The 16,266-nt window shown below is 45.3% G+C and overlaps 1 protein-coding gene across 2 annotated transcripts in view; it reads left to right on the top strand.

Annotated features, from left to right (window-relative positions):
* Positions 1–16,266, top strand: part of map2k6 (mitogen-activated protein kinase kinase 6) — a 128,108-nt gene that overhangs the window by 54,009 nt on the left and 57,833 nt on the right. For both annotated transcript variants that reach the window (XM_072242155.1, XM_072242156.1), the window contains exon 4: positions 5,622–5,735. In XM_072242155.1, coding sequence (XP_072098256.1) covers positions 5,622–5,735 — 114 coding nt within the window. The remainder of the gene's footprint in view (positions 1–5,621; positions 5,736–16,266) is intronic.

The raw sequence follows: 16,266 nt of genomic DNA, 5'->3' as shown, positions 1-16,266 counted from the left end.
GCTCCAGCCGCGCTAACTGCACCGCTACTGTGGTATTGAGCGCGGACAGATGGGATTATATTGGATCGGTGCAGACCTGTGGGCGACGGGCCCTGTTCCTGCGCTGGGCTGATCTGTGTTTTAAGTTAGCACATGGAAAGGGCAGGACTGTGGCGGCTAGCATTTGGGGATAATCTAGCCTTGACTCAGTGGAGCTGTGTGGTCACGAGGGGGCAGCAGTGCTCCATGACTACACTGTAGAGTCATGAGTTGGGTTCAGCCCATGTATCGCACAATGCCTGAGCAGAAACTCAAAGAAGTGTTGGGATACCCAAAAAGCACACAGAACCTGCTCTAAGAAGTTAAATGCTCACCTTAGTTCCTTTTGGTGATATGTGTGTTTCAATACTGCAGATTTTGCTAAAATAACAATTCATTTTAGTCTTATAGAAAAGAGAAGACGCAACATCATAGCATAGTCCAGGCCCTTCGGCTCACGACGTTGTCCCGATCTTTTACCTACTCTAAGATGAATCTAACCCTTCCCTCCTAGATACCCCTTAATTTTCCCATCATCCATGTGTCTAAGAGTTTCTTAAATATCCCTAATCTATCTGCCCCCACCACTTCACTATAGATCTCGATTCCTTGTCAGAGTTGACTTTTGGCAATGTTGAGCGAGGGATAAATATTGGCCAGCTGAGGGACCAGATGAGGCCTCTTGTGACACTCTCTTCTGGAAGAGGGAGCATCAATTCCCTCAGGAATCTTGAGTTTCTGCCCCTTTCATGGGATCCTGGTGGAGCCTAAAGCGTCAGAGGGGTGTATGTGATTGTGTGAGTGTGTGTGGAGTGAGAGAGAGATCCGCTGACAAATCCACTGCGGGGCAGGCCTGCGGGGTTACCACGTAAGTTGTGCTCTTTTGCCTGGTCACTCTGGAGATTTGATCAAAGCAAACTCGCCATTTGACATCAGAAACTAACATAATTAACATAAAGTTGATGTTTCAGGCCGAGACCCTTCATCGGGTCCTTGATGAAGGGTCTCGGCCTAAAACATCAACTGTTTCCTCTTTTCCATAGATGCTGCCTGGCCTCCTGAGTTCCTTCAGTATTTTGTGTGTGTTGCTTGGATTTTAGCATCTGGATATTTTTAGGTTTGTGATAATTAACATAAAATTGACTAGTTAACATAAGTTATTCACTACTTAAGATAATTCACCATCTTATAATAGCCTATTTTCTGATAATTGTCACTTTTTCGTACTAGAAGATCAGTTAGCTACACAAAAACACAAGCTGGAGGAACTCAGTAGGTCAGGCAGCACCTGTGGAGAGGAATTATGGAGTCGATTATTCAGGCCGAGACCCTCCATCAGGACTGTTTAAGATCAGATAGCTGCCTTTTTGTCCTGAACAATACCTTGGAAGCAGTGTGATCTGGAATGAATTGTACAGTTGGAATCCACACCAATCTTGTCACAAGGACCAGATATTGTTTGCAGCCTCTGCCTGTCCTTGTCCCAGGAGACCTGACCTTGGCCAACTCTTGTTACTTAACAGCGATCATCCCCTCGACTTAAGGGATTGTCACCTCACCTGGCAACATCGTAATACATAATGTGTTATGCAGCACACAGCTTCTGCCAGGATGAAGCAGTGTCTGACCTGTCAACTGACTGAGTTATGGCAGGGTCTCCGGATGTGAACGTGTATAAATAGTTGGTCTGCAAACGTGTTCTGTCAGTTGCCTCTCTGTTGACAGACGCCCTGTGTCCGTTTTCGTGGGATTGGCTGAAATCTTTTATATTCTTACAATGTTGGAATCCATCGGGGCTCTAGCTCTGGAAATCCTATCAGTTTTCTTTTTTGGATGCCAACCATTCTGCTAGAGATATTTAAAAATAAATTTTTGCTTTCTTTTGCGTCAAAGCATTTTGGGAAGTTGACTTTTGGTAACTTGTGCTGTGGTGTTAGCTGCTGACTTCTGATGGTTGGTTCTGTTAGTCCATGGAGCCTGATCTCAGGAGCATCAAATGGGGGCAAGTAAGGTTGATTGGGGGGGGGGGGGGGAGAGAGGATGTGGAGCTGGGGGAGGGATGGGTTTCAACACTCACGCTCCCTTTGGTGACCAGAAGCAACTTTGCCGCAGACTGCAGGGAAACTTCCTGAGTAATTGAAAACCGATGCTGGAGTGTGCCCAGACACTCGCGGGCTGCCCCCAGCACACCCTCGAGTGTGTTGGCTGTTACTGCAAATTGCTCATTTCACTGTATATGTGATAAATGAACTTGATTCTTGAATCCTGAAAATTACCTCTGAACCTAGACCATTTAGGATTCTGCTCTTAAGATAGTGGAGCAGAATCAGGCCATTTGGCCCATCGAGACTGCGCCACCATTCCATCATGGCTGATGTATTATCTAACCCCAGCTTACACCAGCGCATCCTAAAATGTATCTCAGCATCAACACCATTCTCCTGCCTTCTCCCTGTAACTTTTGGCGCCCTTACTAACGAAGAGTGCATCAAACTGTGCTTTAAATATATCCAATGACTCGCCCCCTCCAGTCATCTGTTGCAATGAGTTCCACAGATTCACAACTGTCTGGTGAAAGGAATTTTTCCTTATCTCCGTTCTAAAGGGGAATCCTTTCATTCTGAGGCTGGCCCTCTGGTCCTAGACTCTCCCTCTGCTGGAATTGTCCTCTCCATCTAGACCTTTCAATATTTGGTAGTGTTACGTACCCCGTAACTGGGTTGCCAAACCAGCAGAAATGGATCACTCAGTTGGAGTCTGGATTACTAGAACTAAGAAAGTTTTATTAAAGAAACAAGCAACACAGTACTCTAATCAAAAGGATAATAAATGCAACAGTTCAGCAATGATAAACACACATGTACACAGAATTTGGATAACAGGATCAATCAAGCTCTATCATTGTCTAGGGGTAAATGACCAGTTTCAAAGTGACGCAAAGTTCAGTTCGCAGTAATCACTGCCGTGGGAGATGGACAGTGGGGGGGAAGGAGAGAGAGAGCAAAAACGAATGAATATTCAAACGGCTTCCACACAGACCTTCGATATTCTTCGCAGTCAGCTTTCGGGCGAGCCCTTTGTGATGTCTTCCGAGGTCACCGACCGTGACCCCTCCGTTTCCAGATACGATCGTTTCTCTGCGGTGAACCTGGCACCCAGGCAAGGGCGGATACACACCAGGTTCCTGCCGATCGCACCTTTCCACCCTGTGCGTCTATGGCTTGGTCCCGCGTCAGCCCTCCAAAAACTCCCACCGACTTGTGGGAGGCGCACCGCTTCCAGGGTCCCGTTACCTCGTGGTGTCGTGTGTCTTGCCTTAGCGAACCTGTCCCTTTTTATCCCCCTGCTGGGGTATCGCCTGTCCATCACTTCAAACAGTTCGGGGTTCAGAGGGGGAGCCGATCTTGACAGCTCTCCTTCCCCTTCATTAACATCTCCAAATGCTGCTCCATTGTTTTCCTTATCTCTCTCTCACCTGAAGACGGGTGGCAGACCAACTGCTGATCCCACTGGTGCCAGCACAGGACAGCTAACATCTTAATCTATGTGTACTCTTGTCACAGTAGGTTTCAGCTTGCTTGGGATGTTCCCAAAGAGTAGCAAGCCACTGGTTAGGAAGATGTGAATTGGAAGCAGGAGTGAACCATTCAGCCCTGCAAACCTATGCCCGATCATTCAGAATGTGGGAGAATGAGGGACAACCTCACTGAAGTGTTTAAAATGACGAGAGGCACTGCTAAGGTTGATGATAGCAGACTTTTCTCCGAGATAGAGGAACACAAAACTAAAGGGCATAATTTTAGGGTGAGGGGGAGAAGAGACCCACGAGGCAACTTTTCCATACAGAAGGCGATAAATGTATGGAATGAGCTGCCAGAGCAGGAGGTTGAGACAGTACAGTAGTGTCATTTCAGTCGGTATGTGGAGGGGCAAGGCTGGGAGGGATATGAGCTTGAGCACACAAAATTGGGATTAGCTGGGCAGGCACTGTGGTGTGGTTGGCTTGGACTTGTTGGACCAGAGGGCATGTATTTGAGTTGTATTGTTCTATGACTGGAAGATGGGATTGCACTCCCAGCGTTCCTGTCCACCCACAGTAACCTAGCTCATCAATAAATTGTCATCCTTTACTTTAAAAACTTTCAAGAGCTCTTTGAGGAAGACAGCTGCAAAGATACTTTGTCCTGTGCCTAAGAATTTTGCGCACTACTGTACATTGTCTTCCCAGTTACCAAATAACACTTCATACTACTGAACTCATACAAAGTTAAGTACTCTATTTCTGTTTCCCAACCACCTTCTCATTTTAAACAATATACAGTACTGTGCAACATTCTTAGGCACCCCAGCTATATATATGTGCCAAGGTCTTTTGCACAGTTCTGTATGCTCGTTTATCTTGAATGGGCACCCTTATTTTTAAACGCTTATTCTCTCACCAGAGGAGTGGTCCTCTCCATTTCCATCTTGTCCTGAGAGCTGAAGATCTTCTACATTACAATGAAGGCAACTCCACTCTTCTGAACTTCAAGATCAACCTCAGGATGCTTGAGGAACCCAGTGGACCAGGCATCATTTGCGGAGAGAAACAGGCAGCCAGTGTTCCAGGTCAAGACCCTCCATCTTGACTGGTCCAAATCCAGTCCAGATGAAGGGTCTCAAACTGAAATGTTGTCTGTCCTTTTCCCTCACGGATGCTGTCTAATCATCTGACCCACTACATTTGCAGCGTGTTGTGTCTCTAGCACATTGAAGACTAGCATGTCCAACCTTTCCTCATGGGATAGTGTGCCATTCCAGGATCAAGCCCAGTAGACTTCCTCTGGACTGCTAAAACATTCACATCCTTCCTTAAGTAAAGAAATCCTGATGGAAGGCAGTCCTCCAGACGAGGTTTCATCAATCCAATATAAACCTGAACCACTATCTCCTAACCTTGCTTTCAATTCCCAGTGTTCTCTTGTGAAATTTCCTAATTACTTGCAGTATCTGTATACCAGATCCCCACTGCACCTTGGATGTAACTTTTTGCAGTGTTAGCCTTAAGCTGATCTGGATTTCTTTGGACTGATTGTAATTCTCACCATTTCCCCATTAGCAACTTCAGAACTCTGCTTTTATAGTGTTGTAATATCCAGGTCCTTAAAAAATAAACCACGTTGTCTGACTGTTACGTATGCGCAGAGCAAGAACGACAATGGCATGGTATAATTAAACTTTTTTCTGAGTAATATTAGTACACACAGGGCAACTTGTAGTGTGTGAACGATGAACCGGACCCGTGAGATGAACAGCACGTGCACTCGAAAACCTTCACCAAAAGAGAGCACCCCCTGCACGTGAGAGCCACTCACCACGATGTCAATCAGCTGCAGGCGGGTTCGTCACGTTCCCACAACCGACCTGCTGTGGTAGTGATTGGCCTTGATGGAGACATACTGTGCGTGCTCCATTGTGTGTTGTCCACTGGGAGTCCAATGTCCATGCTCCCATCTGCTTTATTCACCACCTGGTCTAGTTGAGACGGTCCTCCACTGGCCTGAACTGTACTTACCGGCCGCTGTTTACTGACGGCTACTAAACTCGAGTGCTTGTTTCCACAGAACTTTGAGGTGAAAGCCGATGATTTGGAGCCACTCTCGGAGCTGGGCCGCGGCGCTTATGGCGTGGTGGAAAAGATGCGACACACACCCAGTGACACGCTGATGGCCGTCAAGGTAGGGGCAGTCTGCTGAACGGCGTCTGGCTTGTAGGTCACTTCGGAAGAAGGGGGCCGTGGCCTTTGACCCTGGTGTGTTAATTGTGACTTGAGTCGGTGGTTGTTGGTTGTACTTTCTCCACTTGGCCTGGTTTTCCTGTTGTGCGCCATGCCCTGGGCTCCCTCGGTGTGGAAATCCGGGAGACCCAAGTGATGACTGACAATGGAACCTGGACCAGCAAACAAGATGGGGGAGCTCTGTGGGTCACATAGCATCTGTGGAGGGGAAATGGGCAGGTCATGCTTCAAGTCAAGATTCTTCATTTGGGATTAAAGGTAGAGGAGAGAGAGGGGCAGTCCAAAGGGGGTGAAGGGAAGGAGGAGAGCAAGACCTGGTAGGTGATAGGTGGATCCAGGTTGAGGAGGGGTGATGGGTAGATGGAGGAAGGAAGAGTGGAGATAGAAATGGAGCCTGAGAGATGATAGGTGGAGGTAACGAAGGGCGGCCGACGATTGAATCTGATGGGCGAGGAAGCTGGGAAGGACATGAACTCTCTGACCATTGCTGCACCCTTCCCGGAAACGGTAGCTGCACTAACTCACCCAAATAATTATGTAGCAAATTAACTCCAGTCTGTACCATACCTTCCTCAAGTCTGAAACGGCAACGTGAAAAACAGCAGGGGCAGGTTTGGAGCTCAGACCTTCCGGTCAAGGTGCTGGAAGAGAGTCTGCCCGTACTCTTGAATTTTTTCAGTGCCAGCTGGCAGTCCACGCATTGCGCAAGGTCCAAAGTACTGTGTGTCCTGGGTAAAGTGCCCGAATAGGATATTAAGTTATGATAAGTCTGTTGCAAAAGTTGTCGGCATTAAACATTGGTTAGTGAGGCCCTCCCCCCTCCCCACACCTCCTCCCAATGGAGTAGAAACCTCCCCTTGGCTGCACATTGTGAAGGCGTGACACAATGGCGTGCACTTGATTGGGATGGGTTCTTCCTTCTGATTACTGATGGTTCGTGGGGCACTGGGTGGCTGCCTCTTTGTTGTGCAGGCAGCTTCTCGTCTTCTGCACTGCAGAGCCCATAAACCATGGAGCAGAATTAGGCCATTTGGTCCATCAAGGCTGATCTGCTATCCCACTCAACCCCATTCTCCTGCTGTCTCCCCATAATCTTTGACACCCTTACTAATCAAGAACTTGTCAGCCTCTGCCCAGTGATTAGGCCTGTACAGCTGTCTGTGGCAATGAATTCCACGAAGGTCAGAGGTGAGCCAATGCCCGGTTCCTGCTTCACTGCAGTCTGGAGACAAAGGCGTAGATGCACCTGGCATCTTGCTCCTCCAACCCCCACCCCTGAGCTTTCTGCCAGGGTGATTGGAATTTAACCCCACTCATCTGGATGGGGAATATTGAGGCTGAGAGAAAAGTTAGACAGTTTTTTTTCTATTTGTTGATGTATTTGGCTAATTTCTACGACTTAAGGTGCTTTTAATTAAATGTGTTATTTTTAGATGTTACACTGTTGGGGTGGAGATATGCCTCTACCAAAGGAGGTGTGAGGTACTTCTCCCTCTGCTAACCTGCAGGTCACCCTTGGGAAAGGTGTAGCACCCCGCGTCCCCTCCACCCGATCAGGGTCATGTGAAGCCATGGGAGCAGCTGGTAGATGGTCATTTGAGCAGCTGGTGTGTATCACAGTTCCTGGTTATGCGACCACTGACGCCAGCAGACAGTCTCTGAAGAGTATTGATATTGGATGGGGTCACCTGACTTGTAAAGGCACTATCCAGAAGAAGGCAGTAGCAAACCACTTCTGTAGAAAAATTTGCCAAGAACAGTCATGGTCGCGGAAAGTCCTGGTGGCCCACGTCATACGACACGGCGCATAACGAACAAGTCATTGTTTAAAGATTTTGAACTTGTTATACATGCCCTGGCCTTTATAAACAGTTGTATTAGGGAGCTGTTGAAAGGCTGTCCGGGTGTTCCGGAGATCAGACCTCAGGAGGCACTGCCTGGGGCCAAGTTACTGCTCTTGAATCATTCCAGTTGGTGAGAGGGTTCTTGGATGTTGGAGAGAGTGGCCATGTCGATTGGTTGGGATGGGTGAAGGTTCAGGTTGGGCCTACTTATGATTATTATTATTATTATTATGATTATGAGGACACGCAGTCCCCTTTATTGTCATTTAGTAATGCATGCATTAAGAAATGATAAAATGATTTTCCAGAATGCTATCATGAAAACACATGACAAACCGACTTAAAAACTACAAAAACCACATAATTATAACATATAGTTACAACAGTGCAAAGCAATACCGTAATTTGATAAGAACAGACCATGGCACAGTAAAAGTCTCAAAGTCTCCCAAAAGTCCCATCATCTCACGCAGACGGTGAACCTCCAGCGCTGCCAACTTGCCGATGCAGCATCCTGGAAGCATCCGACCACAGTCCGACTCCGAGTCCGTCTGAAAACTCCGAGCCTCCGATCAGCTCTCCGACACCGAGCACCAAGCACCATCTCTGCCGAGCGCTTCGACCCCGGCCCCGGCAATAGGCAAAGCCGAGGATTAGGGGCCTTCGTCTCCGGAGATTCTCGATCGCACAGTAGCAGCGGCAGCGAAGCAGGCATTTCAGAAGTTACTCCAGATGTTCCTTTGCACTTCTCACGGCTGTCTCCATGAAATCCAGATCGTGCACGGCCCCTAGTTACACATAATGGAAATTCACTGGGAACGGCCGCGCACACTGCGTGGTGCCACCATCTTCTCCTCCCTCCCCTTCATACTTGGTCATGTAGGCCGAGATTCACGCTGACCTTCTGTATTCGTCCAAGAGAGTGGACACCAAAGCCATAGGTGAGGGCCAGCGTCATCCAGCTTGATAGGATAGTAGGAATCCCCACAAACTGTTAGAGAAGTGGAATGCCACACGTGGTGGTTGTTTTATTGCACAGCTGAGTATAAATCTCTGCTCCTTTGGGTGCTGCTGACCATGTTTATCTGTATTAGCATGTCCTTGTCAGGAGCTCTAACATAACGAGCAGTCCTTCCTCCATTTATTAACAATGCATGGAAATGATGGAGAGGAAATGTTAGCCAGCCCAGAACTCTTCAGTCAGGTTTCTGTAAGTGTCATGCCAGCAAGGTTTTCATTCCTGAAGGATATGGTTTTGACAAACTTCTACAGATGCGTGTGCTGGAGAGTGTTACTGACTGACTGCAGCAGAGCCCAGTATGGAAACACCAATGCCTTTGAACGGAAAATCCTACAGAAGGTAGTGGGTTTGGCCCAGTACATCGCAGGTAAAGCCCTCTCAACCATTGAGCACAGCTATATGAAACGCTGCCATAGAAAAGCAGCATTCATCGTCCGAGATCCTCACCACCCAGGTTAAACTCTTTTCTCACTGCTGCCATCGGATAGAAGGTACAAGAGCCTCAGGACCTGCACTTCCAGGTCAACAATTAGGCTTTTGAACAAAAGGGGATAACTACACTCACTTGCCCATCATTTGGATGTTCCCACAACCAATGATCTCACTTTAAGAACTCTTTATTTTGTTACTTGATGTTCTCTTTATTTATTGCTACTTATTTATACTTGCGTTTGCACAGTTTGTTGTCTTCTGCACTCTGGTTGATCTTTCATTGATCCCGTTAATAATTACTATTCTATAGATTTGCTGACTGTGCCCGCAGGGAAATGAATCTTGTGGTTGTATGTGTACTGTGATAAAATTTACTTCGAACTTTGGTTCAAGATAATTAAACAAATATGTGATTGAATTGCAAGTGCGAAGAACTGAGCTTGTTTAACCAAAGCATGTTCTAAAGCAGCAAGGAGAATTTTGTCAGCTCATTTGTATGATGTTGGTAAACGGCAACAGCTTCCATTTCTACAGTGCCTTTAAGGCAGCAAAAATCTCCCATCGAGGTAGGGAAAAAAAACATAGACTCTGAGCTACGTAAAACTGCTGTCTGTGAGGAGTTTATACAGTCTCCCTGTGACCGCGTGGGTTTCGTCCGGGTGCTCCCGTTTGTTTCCACGGTCCAAAGGCGTGTCATTTGGTAGGTTAGTTGATCATTGTAAGTTGTCCCATGATTAGGCTAGGGTTCAATCTGGGGATTGCTGAGTGGCGTGACTTAAAGGGCCGGAAGGGCCTATTCCGTGCTGTATCAAAAGATTAAAAAATAAAGCATCTTGGTGCAAGAGGACTAAAATTTGGTGAGAGACTTTGTGAGGCTGTTTAAAGAGAGGACACTAGAGCAAGGAGCTCTTTGTAGCTGTTCCAGGGGTTGGAAGCCTCTCTGTGGGTTTGAGTGGATGGGGGGTGGGAAAGGGGCTTGCTTTGTTGTTGTTGCTGCCGCTTGTATTGTGATGCTGTGCATTGTGGGTATTTTATGTTGGCGCCAGAACGTGTGATGATACTTGTGGGTTTCCCCCAGCACATTGTTGTGTGTGTTGGTTGTTAATGCATTTCACTGTGTGTTTATGTGATATACTTAAATCTCTTTTCCATTCTCAGTGCACATGGGCAGCTTTCAAACAAAGTTATCAGCATGTGCTGTATGAGATAGAAGTTTTCTTGTCAGTAGCGTGTACTTATGATAGAGAGGAGATGTTACGTTATTTGGTGAACTTTTATTTCAGGAATGCACGATTAGTAAATGTGAGTAGGCAGTTCTAGCCCACAGTGTTTTGTATGTGGAGAGTTTGCTACAATGTGTTGACCTGGTAAGGTCAATTCCTAATCAGCGTGTAAATTCCATGATATCTGATACAGTATTAGGTCTGCTTTCTGATTGTTGTTTATCAGGTCTGTACTTCATTCCAGATGAACTTTATTGGCTTTTTCTGTTCCTCTACTTTTTTTTTTCTTAAAATATTCTCGCTTTCTGTGGCAGTCACAAGACCAATTTTTCCACATTCCTTTACCCAAATTTGTCTTAAAAGAGGCAGCCCGTAAAAGTGTTATTTATAGCGTGCAGAGGTAATTCAATAAACAAGCAGCTTATTACAAATGAGGGCAAGCTGGAGACTGCATTTCTAATTTAAGATAACTGGTCTGTGTGGAAATTATGTCAGTTATGCAGTCGCATAGCTAATTTTTCTGGTAGCCTTTGACTTAAGAACCAGCCTTAAAAGATGGGGATAGGAACACATTTTTGTTTTGAATTTGGAAGACCTTTTCTTTTCTTTAAGAGTTGTTGGTTGCGTTTTGTGCAATACTTATTCCCGTATCAGCCCAAGTTCCCTCTGTTGCAAAGTGCTTAAAGCTTCTTTGATCAAATTGCTTCATTGTGTTAATGAAACCATCATTACAAACTTAAAAGATGAATTACAATCAGAAAATGTATGAAATACTCAGCAAGTTAGACAGATCTAGAGAGAGACAGAGAGAGAGAAACAGCAGTTAGCATTTTCTGCCAAACGCCCTCCTCGGAACTGGGAAAGTATTGGAATGATTTTGTGGTCCTCATTTTCCACCCCAGGTCTCCTTTGTCAATTTCCGCCACATTCAACAAGGTTCCACCATTTATAAGAGTTATCCTTTCTCCTATTTATCCCTCAGCCCAACTATCTGCAACTTGGAAATTAGTTTGTTTTCTTGCTTTCACAGCTCTGACTGCTTTTGACTAGGAACATTGCTGTTAATTCCTTTTTCATAGATGCTCTCTGCACATTGACCATTTCCAGCTCTTTCTGTTTACAATACTATGCAAAAGTCGTGTGTGTGTGTGTGTGTGTGTGTGTGTGTGTGTATGTGTGTGTCTGTGTCTATCTATCTCTGGGTTGCCTAAGACTTTTACACACTACTGTGTATTGGTTAAAATAGGAAGGTAGGTGGGAAACAGAATTAGGAGTACTTAGCTTTGTATTAGCGCAATGGTATTGTGTTATTTTAGTAACTGGAAAGACATTGGGGTGGCAGAGTGGAGATGTATCTCTGCCAATGGAAGTGTAAGGTGCTTCTCCCCTCCACTGGCCTGCAGGTCACCATTGGGCAAGGTGTAGCACCTGCTTAGCCCCTGTTTTTCACCCCCCCCCCATTGATCAGGGTCATGTGAAGCCCAGGTGGTGGATGGTCACACGAGCAGTTAATGCACGTCGTAAGTCCTGGTTACGCGACCACTGACCTCAGGCAGACAATCTCTGAAGTGTATTGATAATGGCTGGGGTCACCCATCTTGTAAAGACAGTGTCTAGAAGAAGGCAACAGCAAACCACTTCCGTAGAAAAATCTGTCAAGAACAATCACAGACGTAAGGGATGGAAGACTATGATTGCTACATCATATGACACAGCACATAATGAACAAATGAAAGACTTAATATATAATACTGTGTAAGAGTTTTAGGCACCCTCGCTATATATATGTGCCTTAGACCACTGTACAGTACTGTATATTATTAGTCTAATAGTTTATCCTTTCCATTGACCAGGTGGTAAAACTGACCACTTATTATTGTGAGACATTTGATTGTATTATCACATTTACAAAGTGTATTGGAATGGATGCTAGGAACTATTTATTATGAAAACAAACGGGTGCATCAATTAAAAAAAAACTTAAATAAGCTTTATTTTCATATTCTGTGCCTGGTAGTACTTCACCTGCCCCCCCCAACTATAATTGTTTGTAAGTTAATTTTTTGAGAAGGTATTTACTTGGTCACAGAATTGTGCGTATTGTTGGCAGTGTAGACAGTTATTTTTCCTAATTGTCCCTGAAGTGAAGAAGCAGTTTAGTCAACCAGATCGGTTAGTTTGGAGTCCTTTACACTTGGTGGCTACTTTATTAGGTACAGTAGATACCAAATGAAGTGGCCACCGAGTGTATGCTCGTGATTTTCTGCTGCTGTAGCCCATCCGCTTCAAGGTTTGACATGTTGTGCATTCAGAGATGCTTTCCTGCACACCACTGTTGTAATGTGTGGTCGTTTGAGTTACTGTCACCAACCTATCAGCTTGAACCAGTCTGGCCCTTTTCCTCTGACCTCTCTCATTAAGAAGGAATTGTTGCCAACAGAACTGCTGCTCACTGGATTATTTTTTTTTTTGTTTGTCACACCTTTCTCTGTAAACTCTAGAGACTGCTGTGCATGAAAATCCCAGGATGTCAGCAGTTCCTGAGATACTCAAACCACCCCGTCTGGCACCAACAATCATTCCGCAGTCAAAGTCACTTAAATCATATTTCTTCCCCATTCTGACGTTTGGTCTGAACAGCAACTGAACCTTCTGACCACGTCGGCATGCTTTTATACATTGAGTTGCTGCCCCATGATTGGCTGGTGAGATATTTGCATTAATGAGCAGGTGTACTTAACAAAGTGACCACTGAGTGTAGATATGTCAGACCAAGCAAGGACAGCAGACATTCTGCCCTGAAGGACATTTATGAGGCTGATTTAAATTTATATTCCCATGCCATCAATACAGAGACAAGCTGTTAGTGCCCGACTTATGACTTACTGCGCCATTTATTGTGGAGGAGCACTTCATATTCTGTTAATCAAATTTACCATTATTACAAGTTTAAATAGACATCATTAACAATTTTGCTCAGTCCATTGCCCCTTGGAGTGTCTGGGTTTGTAGGTTCCCTAATATTAAGTCCTTATCCTGGTGTTCACATCTTCCTGAAGCTTGTTGCTCCCTCCAGCAATAGTGCAGTCACCTGAATCGAGCACTATGTTCTTCAAAGGGGTTGTCTATTGGTCGCTCCTCAAGTGCCTTTAGAGGCTGATCCAGGGTGCACTTAACCATAAATGGAGAAAGCCAGTGTGTGACATTGCCTCGCGTAGGTAGGCTGATGCCTAGGAAGCCAGCACACGCTCCTTTACAGATCGAGGTTAGGTTCCAGTGGTGTGGATCGCAAGATGACTGGTGACCCTTCGCCGCTGTTGTGATGTGTCCTCATCTTCCGCCAGCTCCACCGTTGAGGTCTTGGTTGGATCGCTGTTTGTCTGGAACCTCCCCCTTGACCGTACTGTCAGGGGCCTACCAGGAGCTAAGTGCCAGATGCCTGAACTCCAGACGGTATTGCTTTCAGGAGACCAGAAATACACAAGCCTCTCTACCACAACAAGGTGACAATCGTTGGAGAAGGCCCAGCAAAGGATCCCTCTATGTTCCTGCAAATTTTGCCTTTTGTACATTCCTGATTTCCTTTTCTCCCTCACTGGTACCATGGCCTTTGCTACCAAGCCTCAAGCTCCAGACTCTTATTTCATAAATCCTCCACCATGTTCTCCTCCCTCTCTCTGACCAACCTTTTGGTCTTTTTGGTAAACAATCTTGGAGGAAATAATGTATCATTTGTTAATGCATGCATTACTAAATGACAATAAAAGGGGACTACATGTCTTCATAATCTAATCTAATGAATATTAACTCTCAAGAGAAAATCTGCAGGTGCTGCAAGTCCAAGCAATGCACACAAAATGCTGGAGGAACTCAGCAGGCCAGGCAGCATCAATTGTAACACTTAAACAGATTTTGCCTGTTAATTGCTTTTACCTTACTTGTGTCATGGTTATACAGGTTTTGTTCATCACTGATACACTTTGTTGCCCTGTTTCTCACCAGAGCTGTCATTAATTGGCTGTTTCTGTAAGGCCTACTGGGTCATTCTTTGCCATGGCACTATCATCATTTTTAAAGTGGACAGCTTAACAATTTTTTTTAACAAAATGAAATACCACAAACATGTCAGTTTTAATAATAATAATACAACTTCACTTAATTTTAATGGAAATCTTGTGCTGTAGGACTTTAGACCATAAGACATAGGAGCAAATCAGGCCACTCCGCCCATCGAGTCCATTCCTCATTTGATCATGGCTTATCTATATCCCTCTCACCCCATTTTCTTGCCTCTCCCTGTAACATTTCAAGCCCTGACTTATCAGAAATCTATCAACCTCCTTAAATGTGCCCAATGATCTGGTCGCTGCAGCTGCCCGTGGCAACGAATTCCACAGATTCACCACCCTCTGGGTCAAGAAATTCCTCCTCATCTCTGTTCTCAGTGGACATCCTTCTGTTCTGAGGTGTGCCCCCTGGTCCGAGACTCCTCCATTACAGGAAACATCCACTGTATCTTGGCCTTTCAGCATTCAATACATTTCAAAGAGATTCCCGCTCATTTTTCTGTGTTGCAGCAAGTGCAGATCCAGACCCATCAAACGCTCCTCATTTGATAAGTCTTTCAATCCCAGGATTTCCATGAACCTTTGAACCCTCTCCAATGTCAGCACGTCCTTCCTTAGATGAGGGGTCCAAAACTGCTCACAATGCTCCAAGTGAGGCCTTTCCAGTGCTTTATACAGCCTCAACGTTACATCCTTGTTTTTATATTCTCATCTTGTTGAAATGAATGCTTTCATTGTATTTGCCCTTCTCACCACCAACGTAACCTGCAAGATAACCTTCAGGGAATCTTGCACCAGGGCTCCCAAGTCCCTTTGCACCTCAGATTTTTGAATTTTCTCAAACACGAGGAAATCAGCAGATGCTGGAATTTCAAGCAACACACATAAAAGTTGCTGGTGAAAGCAGCAGGCTAGGCAGCATCTCTAGGAAGAGGTACAGTCGACGTCGACTGTACCTCTTCTTAGAGATGCTGCCTGGCCTGCTGCATTCACCAGCAACTTTTATGTGTGTTTTTTGAATTTTCCCCTTGTTTAGAAAATAGTCCACACTTTTATTCCTTCTACCAAAGTGCATGACCATATACTTCCAGACAATATTCCATCTGCCACACCTTTGGCCATTCTCCTAATCTGCCTGAGGCCTTTTGTAGCCTTCTTGCTTCCTCACTCTGTGCACCTCCACTTATCTTTGTATCGTCTGTAAACTTGGCCACAAAGCCATGGATTCCATCATCTAAATCATTGATATGCAATGTAAAAAGAAGTGGTCCGAACACCAACCCTTGTGGAACACCACTCGTCACCGGCAGCCAATCAGAACAAGCTCCTTTTCATTTGCACTGGCCTCCTGTCAGTCAGCCAGTACTCTATCCAGGCAAGTATCTTTCCTATAATACCATAGGCTCGTAGCTTGCTAATTAGCCTCATATGCAGCACCTTGTAAAAGGCCTTCCAAAAATCCAAGTGCATAACATTCACTCATTCTCCTTTGTCTATCCTGCTTGTTATTTCCTCAAAAGAATTCCAACAGATATCGTCAGGCAAGATTTTCCTTTAAAGAAACCATGCTGACTTTGGTCTGTTTTACCATGTGTCTCCAAGTACCCTGAAACCTTATCTTTACCAATTAACTGTTAAGATCTTCCCAGCCATTGAGGTTGGGCTAACTGGCCTATAATTTTTCTGCCTCCCTCCCTTCTTGAAAAGTGGAGTGACATTTGAAATTTTCCAGTCCTCCGGAACCATGCCAGAACCTAATGATTCTTGAAAGATCATTACTAATGCCTCCACAGTCTCTTCAGCTACCTCTTTCAGAATACCAGAGTGTAGTCCATCTGGTCCAGGTGACTCGTCTATCTTCAGACCTTTCCATTTCCCAAGCACC

Source organism: Mobula birostris, chromosome 24 (genome assembly GCF_030028105.1).
Source record: "Mobula birostris isolate sMobBir1 chromosome 24, sMobBir1.hap1, whole genome shotgun sequence".
In the NCBI taxonomy this organism is placed as follows: domain Eukaryota; kingdom Metazoa; phylum Chordata; class Chondrichthyes; order Myliobatiformes; family Myliobatidae; genus Mobula; species Mobula birostris.
The sequence above is the reverse complement of the archived record's forward strand: the minus strand, read 5'-3'. Positions and strand labels throughout refer to the sequence as shown.